Source organism: Sinohyriopsis cumingii, chromosome 12, assembly GCF_028554795.1.
Source record: "Sinohyriopsis cumingii isolate HCF-2022 chromosome 12, ASM2855479v2, whole genome shotgun sequence".
NCBI lineage: Eukaryota > Metazoa > Mollusca > Bivalvia > Unionida > Unionidae > Sinohyriopsis > Sinohyriopsis cumingii.
Genome location: NC_142972.1, coordinates 108,206,610 through 108,221,480, shown reverse-complemented (window position 1 = coordinate 108,221,480; position 14,871 = coordinate 108,206,610). Strand labels below are relative to the sequence as shown.

At 35.7% G+C, this 14,871-nt stretch overlaps 1 protein-coding gene across 1 annotated transcript; it reads left to right on the top strand.

Moving 5' to 3' along the window:
- The first annotated feature begins 910 nt into the window (after positions 1–910).
- LOC149787221 (polyadenylate-binding protein 1A-like) lies at positions 911–13,618 on the top strand. Its single transcript, XM_089977719.1, has 7 exons — positions 911–996; positions 2,386–2,619; positions 6,104–6,307; positions 9,635–9,797; positions 10,230–10,321; positions 11,861–12,100; positions 13,405–13,618. Exons 1-7 carry the CDS (start codon positions 925–927, stop codon positions 13,495–13,497), a joined length of 1,098 nt encoding a protein of 365 aa, XP_089833845.1. The 5' UTR covers positions 911–924; the 3' UTR covers positions 13,498–13,618.
- Positions 13,619–14,871: the final 1,253 nt, after the last annotated feature.

Below are 14,871 nucleotides of genomic sequence, written 5' to 3'. Positions count from 1 at the left end.
GTGGATTTCAGGCGTTTAATCATATTTTTCCAGTTCCATAGATCTGATTCCTGTAAAGGTTTGTAGGAATAAATGAATTTTAAAGTAACCAAATACTTTATACTACTCCTAAAAATCGCTGGTGCTTAAAATAAAGAGTCGCTAAAGAAAATTATCACTGCCGATTCAAGCCGATCAGTTGTATAAACCATTTGGTCGGTGTCTAATTGGTCCAATTATCATGGTTTACGTTATGCCTACCATACTATAATTGTTTTAGTTGGTGGGTAATATATACGTGTTAACCTTAAAAACGGACAATATAATTGCCCCGTCTGCAGAGAAAGTGTGGAGTTACGGAAGGAAAGGGTGTCAGAGTTCCCAACAAAAGTTAACATTGACACTGACTCATGTGAGAAACTAACTTGTGATCTTTGTGGCATGAAAAGCGTTGCAAGCAGTAGGTGTTTGGATTGTGAAGAGAACTTGTGTCCTGCTTGCTGGCACGCACACGAAAAATCGAAAGTGAGCAAACATCACAAAGTAAGTGATCTGGGGACTCTGGATCCGGACACAAAGGGTACAATTCCAATACGGACATTTTGTGATCAGCATTCAGAAGAGGAGATAAAACTTGTATGCCAAAACTGTATTAAACTTATTTGTTAGGGACATGACAAAATGTTTTGATTATTGACTGACACTTTTCTATGGGGAAAAGTAGTATTAGATCAGCTGCAGTTATGGTTGATTTAGATTAATTGATTATCAATATTTTAATTTAAACTGATTTCCCTCACTTCATGCAAGATGCTTGAAGAATAGCTAGCGTTAGGAATCAGTTGAAATTTAATGATTGTCAAAACTGCTCATTGGTTAATTTTTTGTCCATTTTCATATAGATTTTGGTTTGATGTATATATATTGTTTTTTTCTGAACAGGTGATGACAACATTTGATGGGAAGAAACGTGGATTCGGATTTGTCAGCTTTGAGGAGCCAGAGTCGGCGGAAAGGGTAAATCTTTCTTTCAAAGCATGGATGTGATTGTGTGGTTATCTGCTTTGGGTTGTATAGCTAACTGTCTAACATGCTATCAGATGATTTTGTAAAATCCATACTAGTTTCGAAATTACTCGTGTTGGGCTATTTTTGTGGGCAGACAAAATACAAATTGATTTTGTCTCTAAAGTTTGGTTTTAAATTTTTTCCATATAATCGCAACGAAAGCATAGTACGAGGAGGTTGCTGTTTTAGCAGGGACAACCCTTCAAAATACAGAATATTAGCAAAGAATATGAATGGTGTGGTAAAATCCTCATGGAGGCTTGTCCGTGTTTGTTACAGATAAGGGTTTCATATTAAATTTCCTGGAGTTTGATGGGGAACCAGACCAACTTTTCAGGAATACCATGGACATTTTAAACATAATTTTCATGTACAACATCTAAATGATTATTCTTGGAGGCATGTCTAAAATGTAGCTCCAACAAACGATAATGTGAAAGTGATAATAATCCTGCTAAGAAAGGTTTGCAAAAGAGAATGGAAAGGAATATTAAGATTCTTGGGGATAAAAAGGTGGTGTAGCAGTGATGTTTATTGGACATGATGATGCAAGTATGTATCAGTGGGAGAGATGACTGTTATTGCCATGCAAGGAAAGAACATCGAAATGATTGTATCAGATTGAGAACTGCAATTTGTGCAATCTTGCTGGAGGTATTTAAGGTTTTTGTGCACTTCACAAACTCTTTAGTTGAACATAATGCAGGGTTCTTAGTCATTGACAGTGTTGGAAAAACGAGGTAGCATTTTCAAAGCCTTGAAAGTTTGAGAAAATAGAACAGATAACCATTACTTAGATGTTTTTAAAAGACTTTGAAAATTTAAATCAAACATTTTAAATTTTTTCCATAATCACAAATAAAATTATCCAAGGCTGTATTCAACTTTTCCTGGTTTCTTTCTTTTGATGATTCGTTCAGTTTCATTTCATCATTAAACATTATTGTAGTGTTTTGCGTTTGTCATTTTCTCATGCAACATAATTTTATATACAAAATGTTATCAAAAATATGTCTTGGAAATCTTTGTCTTTTTTGAAAGTTTGGGTATAGCTTTTCAATTTATCATTCAGAATTCTGTACAACTCATGTTTACCGTTGCTACAGCAGTGTTGAATCACACTTGAACTTTTTACTTAAATGCATGTTTTCCAACTTGACAATAGCAGTATGCAATATTTTGGTACACGTTACTGTCTAATTTGTGGAATAAAAATTGACTACCGTGATGAGATGGTCCTATTAGGGTTCACATGTCTGTTGTTGCAGTCTTTTTTATTCTCCCCAAGTTTCAAATGATTAAACATCATTTTATAGATTTTCATTTTTATTTTCAAAGGCTGTGGAAGAAATGAATGGCAAGGAACTCAGAGGCAAAGTGCTGTTTGCTGGTCGTGCCCAAAAGAAGGCTGAGAGACAGGCTGAGCTGAAGGAGAAATTTGAACGCATCAAAATGGAGCGTATCAATCGTTACCAGGGTGTCAATTTGTATGTAAAGAATCTGGATGATGTCATTGATGATGAGCGTCTGCGCAAGGAGTTTTCCCAGTTTAGGACAATCACCAGTGCCAGGGTTTGTGAAGATTTATAGTTTAATTATTGATTGGTTTCTTGAACGCAAGTAGGTTCCGTTGGTCATTTAGGATGTGTCTCCTGTCTTGAAGTATATTTAATCTTTTGAAATTGCTAATTTAAATCACAACTCCAGTTGAGACGAAATTCAACGGTGTATCCTGTCATTAAAGGGTTTTTAATTTTTACAGATGATGCTGATCAGTCATCAAATATGGCTGCTGCTGGGTATTAAAAAAAGTATATGAATGACTTTGCAAAAATAATGGACAGAATTTGATAGCATCAAAAGTATGAAGGGCTTTCAGATTTATGTAAATGATGCCATTACTAAAAGTAAAAAAAAACATTACACACCATTTACATAATGGCTTCAAACGATCGGCCCTAATTTGACAAAAAGCACTGTAGCATAAACTGCATTTAGATTTGTACAGGTATGCAGATCTCTCTCAGGTATGGCTGCCACTGCTTGTTGAAGAAAAATATCCTACTTGAGATATTGTGGGACTTGAGCTGTGCACTAAATTTGATGTGATAGTAGAAAATTTAAAGATCAAAACTGGTCTTTAAAAAAACAAGACTGATACTTAGAACTATAACACAGATAAGTGCTAAGACTGGGTTCTTGCATAAAAGTATCTGCCCCAAACACCCTGGAACTAGCCACATACAGTTGACTTGTTCCTCCTTTAATTGGGGAACAGAAATACAGAGTTGTAGTGTATGGCTGATGTGAGCTTCATCTGCCATCTTTACTTGTTCATAGAGCACTCTGCAACATTTCTTGAAGCTTCTGGCAGGAAAATTGACCAAGTGGATTTTTATTTTTCTGAATTTTCAAGGTTAAGTGGACATGAAGAAATGAAAGGGCTTTTAAAAAATTGCAATAATTTATTGGTATTTTATAGAATTGCAAATTTGTAAACCGGTCATATTGCCATAATTCTTCACTTTCTTGGACTGTATTCCTTCAGTCAAAATTTGTACAGCTTTAATGGTTATGGACAAACTAGAAGGCTTGTTATTGAATGTCCTGCATATGACACCATGTTGAAATTCAAGTAGACTAGGAAAGGTGCTTCGTAATGCAATGTTTACGTCTACATTTGGTAGAATGAATGCACACTAATATCAGCCTAGTGGTTAGGGCGTCTGCCTCAGATGGGGGAGGTCGTGGGTTCGATCCCTGGCTGAGTCATACCAAGGACTTATAAAAATGGTACTAACAGCTGCCTTGCTTGATGTTAAGCATTAAGAGGTTAGTGTTAGGACTGGTCAGCCTGGTGTCAGGATAATGTGACTGGTAGGGACATCATGCTACATGTCTGTGGCATGATGCCCCAGTGCTATAGACATCACTATAAACTGTCCCACTGCAGACATCATAGTGATGTGACTAGAAATTGTTAAAGCTTCATTAAAAATCCAAATCACACACACACTAATACATTGTTGTAACCCTGTGAAAATAGGTTTTAGAATATAAATGCATGGCATCAAATGTGAAACATATTGAATGCTTTTCACATGCTACAAAATGTTTATCCTGGTACATCTGCCTGAAGATACGTCTTTGCCCAAAACTTTGTTAAAGAGCTAAAAGAAAATTATTTCACATTTCTTACAAATGCACTATTAAAGATTATGGTGTATAAAAATCCAGTCTACTGACTTGGGTTTCATATGTTTGGGCATTTGATTTGGTTCCAGTCTCTTGGTTTTGCATTTAATATTTCCAATGTTAAACAGTTTCATTTCTTGGACGTTGTGATCCTCAAGTGTTGTGAAATGGCCCTGGAAATGTAGTGGCTGTAATAAAAATACACAAAAACCCCTTGAAAGAACAATTTTTTCATGGTTGTGTATTCAGAGGACGACTTCTGGAGTTTTGTTGTATCACGGCACTACCACTTTGACATCAGTCCGAGTTTCCTCTGACCCTTGTCACCCCATTTTTAATATTTGGACATTTATGTTGGAGTGTTGAGTCACGAATCCATTCGCTATCGAAAAGTTGGCCCAGCAAACTTGAACAACCTTTCGTCGAGATAAACCTGCTTGAAATTGATAGCAATTATCAGTTTTTCCAAAAATTATGAGCATAGCATTCGTCATGTCATGCACACTTAACTTTCAACATATTTATTATGAGAAAAACTACCAGAAGCCTGTCTATATCACAGCAGGGTGGAGAAAACCATTTTCAAGAAGTATAGAGCACATGTCAGCGATGTTTTTGTTGGTTCACGTGACTACTACAATGACGTGCTCTGTGCATAGTGAATCCGGTTTTCTTCAAATTGCTGCAACACTTACAGATTTTCAGTCGTTCTTTTCACAATAAATATTTTGAAGTATTTTCTTCTTTCATTTTTCTACCAAACACGTGACTTTCATTTATATGCTCGATTTGTTTTCCTAGATCAACACTAGAAACGGTTTGACTGCATGACCTCTGATGTCATTGACATGTAGGTTGCAAGAGTTGACTAGGAATGCAGATGACCAGGTCCAGGTCAAATTTGTTCAACAGTGTAATTTCATCTCATCTGTCGGTGGATTAAATACATAACGAATGCTATGATTGCAATATCTGTGAAAAGGCATCATATTCCTATCATACAGGTATATCTCGATGAAAGGTTGTTCAAGTTTGCTGAGCTGGCTAGTAAGCGGCTACACCATGCCAAGATCAAATGGCGTCGGGAATTCCAACTTTTCGATAAGGAATGGACTCCGACACTAAACCCTAACATAAATGTCGAAATATATAAAAAAACGAGGTGGCACAAGGGTATTAGGAAACTAGGAATACGTTGACATGTGCTCTCTGCTTAATAAATCAGACTGACCAGACAATGACTAAATGCAATTAAGAAATACCTTCCAGTATGTGATTCTGTCAAACAATAGGTATCTGACTTCATTTAATATTAGTGAATTTCTCACACCTACATTAAAATAGTTTGTTGTTGATATCACTTGATTAATGGACTTATGATGTCGTTCGAGATTTCTGAAGTTACTAGTATGCAGATGGTGTGTACCGGGTCAGATTTCATCAATGCCGTTGTTTCCTCTTGTCTATCAGCAGAAGAAAGACATAACGATTATAATACTTGCTATTTCTGAGAAAATGTATAATTTTTCTATTTCATGCAGGTGTAAGTCAATATAACAAAGGTTAAATTTTCTATTCCCACTTTTATTGGCACAGATAAATTCGGGGTTAAACTGTTACTTGACTAGATTCTGATTATTAGCATTTAGTTGTTTTAATACTGTGTAATAGAAAGTGTTTACTTTCTATACGATGCATATATAGATTACTTAGAATTAAAAGTTTGAAAGGAAACAAAACTAATTTATGTTCATTATTTTGTTCCCCACAGCAGCATAATGCAGGGCAGCAAAATAAAGTTAAAATTTTAATTTTGTAGATTGAAATGACTTTACATGCCAGTTTACTTCCTACATTTTAGGTCATGACTGAGAATGGAAGAACCAAGGGGTTTGGCTTTGTGTGCTTCAGTTCACCTGAAGAGGCAACTAAGGCTGTGACTGAGATGAACGGTCGCATTGTGGTAGCAAAGCCATTGTACGTGGCTTTAGCTCAGTGCAAAGAAGACCGCAAGGCCCACCTTGCCTCCCAGTACATGCAGCGGATAGCCAGCATGAGGATACGGGTAGTGCAAGAAGGACGCCTTTGGCAAATATTCAGTTTTTTACTTTTGCATACCTTTGCAGTGTTTACTTGAACAATTCCGGGGACTGGCTTTTCCTCCTGGCAACATTTTGAAGTTCCCTGTAAGAGTGGGTGTTATTTTATAGAGGTCTATACTGCGAGTATATCACACCAGACATGGCTCAGAGTATAGTTCATTTTATGCCAGCTTCACTGTACAGTTCACCAGCAATGTTGCTAGTGAATTATAAAAATGCCGAGTACAGAATTTAATATAATTGGTAAGATCAGTTGAATTGAAACAAATCCAAACAAATTTTCTTAAAGAAAGGATGTTTTTTGATCAGATTCTGCATATGTAGGTTACTACAAAAAAGCTGCATGAAATTCACATCAAGTAGTTGTAGCTGACAAGTGTGTACTCGAGAAATTCTTAAGTTCATGCCCTTTCCTTATATTTCTTGTGTGTGAACTTGGTATTATTTTTAGAGTTGGGACAAAGAGTAGCTCAGCTTCAGAACATTACCAATTCTTTTCAACTTTAAGTCCGTAAATTTGCAAAGTAAAAGGGACAGCGAAGGATGAAGTGGATATGTTTGCCAAATGGTGATCGATGATTCTAATATAGTGTCAGATGCTGGGTTAGTTGATCTGACAAAGAAGAAACAAAATTGTTGCAAAGGTTCAGAAATCTTGACTTGCGGTTACAACACTGCACCAGGATAAGTTGTGAAATGTTTGCAATAATCGTGTAAAAAAACAAACGTTTTATGGAGGAATTTTATGACGTTCTGTCTTACAAACCACCAGATCACTTGCAATTTTGAGACTAGATATTCATGACTTTGTATATGTGCATTACAGGAAATTCTGAAAAACAACCATGAAGGACAGTTTTTCCCTGTTTGTTAAAGCTAGCTATAATATATATATATATATATATGGCTGATTATCTCCCATGTTATATAAAATATATGCATATTTGGCGAATACTGTCTTTGTGGAACCCGACATGGGGCAGAGGACACTAAGAGGTTGTCATTGGATACAGGTTAATCTGTACAGTAGGTCATGTTTTCACAGATAAGGCATATACTATACTGTGTTACTTTGTGCTACAGTCTTGAAAATCCAAGCACTCCATTCTCTTAACTCATTTTAGTGGTATAATACTCCTGTGCATGTTTGTCCATATATTGTGAACCAGAATATCATTAATGCAACTAATCTTGCAGTGATTTTTTTTATAAACAATATGGTAATCATCTGAAGATACACTTTGCTCCCCCCGTTATATTATTTTTTCAAGTTTTGTTTTAATTTAATTGTATGCACGTTACCAAAAGAGCAAGTCACTCAGTTTTTAGTGGATCATCTCGAAGCTTAGTAATTACTATGGTCCTCACCTGACAATGAGCATATCGGTAAATAGCCTCCCACAATTTTTAAAAAAATGTCGCCCATTTCTGCCTTGTAGTTCGATGCATTGTATAATAATATTACCGCAACTAGCCCTGCAGTTTGTCTTTCAGATTTTTATGTGTTACTCAGTACACATTGTTCTCATTTACAAATTAACAGGCTGAGAAATTTTTGTGCTCCCACACTTTTTGTAAAGGTTATTGCCAGTTTTTATTGTGTCTGGATGCAATTCATATCAGAATGAAGTTGATTGCTTTGAAATTTAGAATATTATGATATCAGAAGACATTCATGGTGAAAAATCATTCTACTAAATATTGTCAAAAGAGTTGAGTGCTTTATTTGACCATGGATTCATAGCTGCCAACCCTCAAGATTTTGGCGTGAATTTCACATCTTTTTCAGCGATTGACAGATACACGCTGCATGCAAAAAAATTCCCCAATTCTCAATTATTTTAAATCTTTAATAAAGTAACCGATATCCTGTTAAGTGCTAGTTGTGATATCGGCCCGGTACTGCTGGTCATGATATTAGTGGAAATGTAGCTGATTGGTACAGCTTGTCCGGTAGCAAGCATTTTAGCGTATTTTGATCTAACTGTAAAAGAGTAATTTTATAAATGCTTTTGAGAGGAGCTGGGGCCTAACCAGAATTTTGCTCAGTGCATATGCCGCAAACACCGATTTAAATTACCTTTCGGCATCACATCTTGAAATGTCTCCATCAACAAGGAAAAAGACGTAATGCACAAAAAGGAAGTGAAGTTTAGTGTAGAAAATACCAAAAATCGACCCTGCATTCAGCCATTAAGCACCAATATACATCATGCATATTGCACGCAGTGTTCCACAAATTTTAGCATTGGGCATGGTGGCAGAGACAATGTGAGGAAGCACATTGGTAGCAAAAAGCACATAGAATTTGGGAAAATTAAGAACTCGCAGCAGATTTCAGCTCTTGAATATTTTAAGCCATCGACAGAAGCCCTGCAAGCTACCAACGCTGAAGCATTGTTGAGTTTTCTAGTTGAACACTATCTACCTTTATCAGCTGGAGACCATGCTAAACATTTGTTCCTACAAATATTCCCGGACTAGAAGATAACTTTACGAATTCATGTCAGAATTCACTAATCCCTATTTTCACTAATTGTGAGCCTGGAGGGCTGGCAGCTGTATGGATTGATCTCATTGGTGAGGTATGGGTGGGATTTGGGAGAGAGGTGGGTGTATAATTCTGTGACCAACTTGTTCACCAATAGAGTTTTACATAGGTGGGGTGGGGAATGGAACTTGAGCCCTGACCTGTAATTTGTTGGTGTAAAAGAACATGGAATTAATTGACAAGTGTATGCTTAAATGCTGATGAACAGAATTTGACCAGGAAAGATTTCCAACTTGAAAGACTCCAGATTTATATAAATGATGTGCTCTTCCATAGATAATACTGTTTTTACTAGCAATGATAATTCATTTAAAACCACTTTCTTAGTTGCTGTACAGAATTTAATCAACTTGGACAGAAACTGAAGGTGTAAAGGCCTTTCACCATTGGACAGATGATGCTGGCGTTCAGATATGCATGAAGCAATATACCAGACATATTGAAATAGTTTTCACAACTTTGCAAGCAACAGCATTGGAAGCAGTTGCACCTTAAGGCTTGGATAATTTAGCTGACTGTTCTTGAATTTTGGCTTGTGCCTGGAAAGGACCTTGATCAATTGAATGAAAATTTGTACCTTAAGTTAGTGGACTATTTATTTGGTATCTTGAACATCACATATATCTGGCTTAAATATGCATATTCTTAAGATAAAAGCTATTTTCATATGTCTATTTGAAGTTTGTGTTTAATACATTAGTGAATTGTTTAAAATTTGTCAGAACTGTTTTTATTTTAGACTCAACAGATGGGCCAGATGTTCCAAGCTGGTGGAGCAGGATACTTCGTACCAACAATGCCGCAGGCTGCCCAACGAGGTTTCTTTACGCCACAGACAATGCCGCAGATGAGAGCTGGACCTCGCTGGCCGACAGTTAGACCCAACCAGCCTGCAGCCCAGAGTAAGAATTTGGGCTAGTTATTTTTATCTTGGTTGTTTTTCAGCCTATGGGGTTGGGTGTGTGTCGCATGTGAATTGTGAAACAAAAAGTGTCAAATATCTGGTGTTCATGTCAATAATAATTAAAATGTTTTCTTCTCGGTTTTTTGAAAATAACAGGGCTGTTACACTTTTCTGTAATATTGCCTGCATAAGTATTGTGGATTTAGTATTTACTTTTCTGGTATAGGTGTCAGTGTTTGAAAGTTACATCTTGTAGGTCACTTGTTATCATTACTCTGGGTCAGAATATAATACATGTCAAATGTTGACTCCCAAGCTGTGAAATGAAACTCCTGACCGTGAAAAGTAAGCTTTTTTGGTTAAGTTTTTATCTTTATTTTAACTTAGAAAGATAAGAGTTTGACATTGTTGCCCTTTGTCTCTGTGCCAGGACCTACTGCTCTCACCAGTGTGCCTCCCAAACAACAACAACAAGGCCCATACAAAATACCAAGGCAGCCTCCAATGCGCAATGTACCACAGGTAGGGCTAATCTGAATATGTTCTCCACTTTTTTGTTTTCCGCTAGGCATGCGGTAAGAGCTGATGGAGAAGTGCTCAATATTTATGGCAGGGCATTTGTGTATTGCAATAGAGATGGTAATGTGAAGACATTTCTGATTTAGTTTAAATTTTCATTAAGAAGCTAAAAAAAATTAAATGCTTCATTTCGAGGTGTATCCATTTTTTTCATACAGCTGATTTGTTTCATCTTTATAAATTGAAAGTTATTTGAAATTGGGGGTGAAATTTGATGAACTCTTACAGTCACAATTGAAGGTGGCTCCATCTTGTTGGTCTGTTTATTTTCAAGTTCAAGGTTACAGCTCAGTATTTTAAGTTTTCTCTCGGTTTCTGTCCGCTCATAACATGGAAGACATTTGTGATTAAAGTGGCACTTAAGTCAAGAAGGAGATCATTCTAAAATGAAGAACAGTAAAAGGTTTGTCAACAGCTGTTGACGGACACCTTAAGATAAATAATCTTGGAAAATATTAAAGGGCAGTAACTTCTGCCAAAACCATTAATATTCTTGCATTCTGATGTTATGCAAGATATTGAATGTTGTATAGAAGATTACAATCGTAACACCAAATTAAGAAAGCTATAAGGCAAATTTCAAGATCATGTATAGTAAAGTGTGTGTACATGTCATTAAGTATCTGAATAGTTTTAGCAATTTATATTTCCTAAATATTTCACTTCAATTCCAGCAAATGATTTTTGTGTCACTAGGATATGAAGTGTTTGGAAAGAGGAAAACTTATCTATCTTAAAACTTTATTTAAAATTCTTTAAACTTTTAATTTTCTTAATCTTTATATCACCTGATCATCCATCATGTATTTTCCATCCATTGTTCATCAACAATTGCTACTTTTAAGTTTTAAAAGAAAATGGCTTCACTGGTTAATAATAAAATTGGGACAGAGCATAATGGCCTTTCAAGTTACGTCAATCTGCCTAAAGTATAGCTACCCATGCTAAAAGCAAAGAATAATTAAAATGTCTTTTCCAAAACAGCTGAACTGAATTAGACAAGATGGACAGAATACATCCTGTCATGATCCTGATTTGCAATTAAATTTGGATATCATTACTAAATTAAACGTGGATACAAAATTACTATTTAAGTGGAAAGGCTTTAGTCAGCTCATCATAAAATGCCTAACAAAATTTGACCAAATTTTCCAGACCAATTCTTTGCCGAGAACTTTAAAAGCTATATAAATTGTGTTAATTGGCGATCAAATGTGGTCATCATTGCTGAAAAGTGTAAATCCTTTAAACAAGTTGTTTTCATAAATAGAATTGCAGAAAGCACTCTAGCATGAAGGACTTGATAGAAAGGATGCCATTCTACCTGTCAGTTTAGCTTCGGTTACTAAATATGTTAAACAGGTGTCATCCAGGATAAAGATATTGGGTCCACTAAGGCCTCTTGTACTTTTTTATTATCTCGCCATGTTTTTGTTGTTGTCCAAACAAACAATGTTCTTTATCTTGTTAATTCTTTATTAGACACAGCAACAACAAAACCCACCTCAGGCTGTGGTTGTCCAGGGTCAGGAGCCTTTGACCTCCCATATGTTGGCCTCAGCTCCTCTCCAGGAGCAGAAACAGATGCTGGGTGAGCGTCTCTTCCCACTGATCCAGCGCATGTACCCCGACCTAGCTGGAAAGATAACTGGAATGTTGTTGGAAATAGACAACTCTGAGCTGCTGCACATGCTCGAGTCTTCCGAGTCATTGAAAGCAAAGGTAAAGTCATGCACATTTCTTTTCTGTGGCTGATATTGCTTGTTTTAAAGTAAATACTTTCTGAGGTTTCCTGTTGTTTTTTTTTAAGTAAGAACTATTTCTGGTCTTATTAAGTTGTAATAATATAGCAAGAAAATATCCCATTTGTAAGGACCGGTACAAGCCATACCAAGTACCTTGGATATTTTATACTCTATAATTTTTTATGAAAACGTGTGCCGGGTCATGCTGATTTTTTTTAATATAAATTTTTTAAATGGTGTCCATCAAAGCAATGCATTTTCAGGACAAAATTGATATTGAACCCATTAAAATTTGAGTGTATCGCATGATGGGAAAGATGATTTTATTTTAAGGGATTATGTCAAGTTGAGAGACGGCAATGAGCCATTGAGCTCTGTAGGTTTTGGAATTTGTGAAAATGTAAGCTACAATGCAACACAGACAGTTGTGCTACATTAAAGGTTACCCTTCCACAATGTGAGCTCAATGCTGCCATGTCACCATCTATAAATAGACCAAACTGGCCAGTGTATCATTAATAAAATGTGCATCCCATGAATTGTAATCATAATCATATAAACTTGCAATTATTGCAAATATCCAAGTACCATCAATTTCTTACATCATTATAAAGACTGAAACGGTAAAGTACGTCAAACCAACTATTTTCCATACCCAAAGACTGAAATTAACCAGAATTCTAAATATCGAGAATTTCAGATAAAATGGTATATCCGTACAAGAGAGTTAGGCATTATGGATACAATTGCAGTTAGAACGTCTGAAAGTAGGCTACTACTTAGCCCAATTGCTGTGGTATATTGTCATAAATAGAGACCTGCTGACAAGGAATTGGCAATCATTACCAAGTTTTTTTTCTATCCTTGTTCCATAATGTATATATTGGTTCAGTATGGAGGCGAGTTTGTGGTCTTTGATGACTTTGATTGTAGTTGAAGCTGTACAATGAATGTTTATCAACCATGTTCATCGAGAATGATAAGAAAATATTCTTCATGTGATGTTATCAGATGCATGCGTGTCAACATTGATAACGACCTTATGAAAACTGCAGTGAGAGCAGTTTGGTACAAACTGAATTTAAAGATGAAAACTAAAAATACTTGAATAGAAACAATAAATTCCCATTCTGCAACTTGAGAATCATTTAAATTGTACAGTAAAACCATGTATGAATATAAACAAATGAAATTCATGAACCATTTGTCTAGTATTCCCTGTACCTTTCTTTTTTTTCTTGGAATCATTCTCATTTCTTGTATAACATTTTACCATTTCAGGTTGATGATGTTATTGCTGTACTACAGGCTCACGAAGCCAAGGAGGCTGCCACCCAACAAGCAGCTGGAAAGGGCCGTCCAGACGCAATATAAAACATGGCACTGTGGTGCACTTCCCAATAGGGCTTAATATTTCTGTTTCATTGATCATTTAATAAAACTGTTGGACAGCTATCTTGAACCATGGAAAATATTTATATCAACCTATACTCTTGCGAGATTGTCTTTTTAACAGCAACTGATATTCTTCCATGTAATATTGTCAAACCGATTTTTCATAATTTGTTACGGCTAAAGATCCCTTGCATTCATTTCTGTAGGCACCAGTTGATATTGTGTATTTGTTGCCTTCAAATCCTCTGAGTGCAAAAATTGACTTGAAACTGTTGAAAAATTCTGTTCTCGGATCCAAATTTTAGAATAGTTGCCTGTTGGGAAGTCGTTGGAAACTCTCACACCAATTACAAAAAAGGATGAAAATACCCCCCGCCATAAAATATCTTGTGTAACTTAGAGATGTACTAAAAGTACCTTTAGCAGGTACTGTGTACATTTGTGTAAATGCACAATGACAAAAAAATCAAGCAGTATTCTGTGGTCAGAAAATTTCTTAATTTAAACATTACCCCTGATATTGAAAGTATGAGGAAAGAATTAAAAATCACAAAAAAATAGCAAAACATTAAAAAATTGTAACATTTTTTTACTTTTCATTTAGCACTTGTTGTGTATGTATGTTCAGAAGTGTCTGAAGGCTGTTTGAAGAAAGAAAATTCAGAAGAGGGATACTTAACTTGTATTAATTGAGCTTAAAATTGCCATTGTACATGACGGGGTTTTGTTTAATGCAAGATAATTCTCAGCCTTCCCTTTAACCTTCATTTTATTTGAAATAAAAGTTTAAATAAAATTGTGCCTTTTCTTTCTTTTTCCCCACTGGTGTCTTGTTGATGATATAAAGGTAAAGTTTTTCGTGTCCTTTGGTTCAGTGTTAAAAAGTTATGTCTTGGCATAACCACAGGTAAGCAACATAGTTTCATAAATGCATGGAAAAAGGTGAAAATAACTATTCAGGAAATAGTTGCATACAAAAACACGTACCATTTTAAAATTGAATTTATATTGTTTAAAAGCCATCAAATTGGAGAAATATTACAAGATGTGAACCGTGTCTTAATACAGCTGTTTTAGCCTTGTGTAACCATAAAGATTGGTCTTGTTCTGTTTAAGATGTAAAGAACATTACCAGTTTTGGTTTGAATCTTTTGTTTTTAGCTGTGAAGTATCTTAGAATTGTCAAGTATCTCCACTGAGATGAGCACTAGTATTTCTTTGAGTCTCTGGTCACGCTAGTTCGCTTAGTAAAAAAATAATTTACCTTGAGCATTCCATTTCGTTGATCTAGATTAGAGTAGCTGCAACTTACGCTTTGATATTTAGTGAATCCAGTTTATAATATAAGGATGG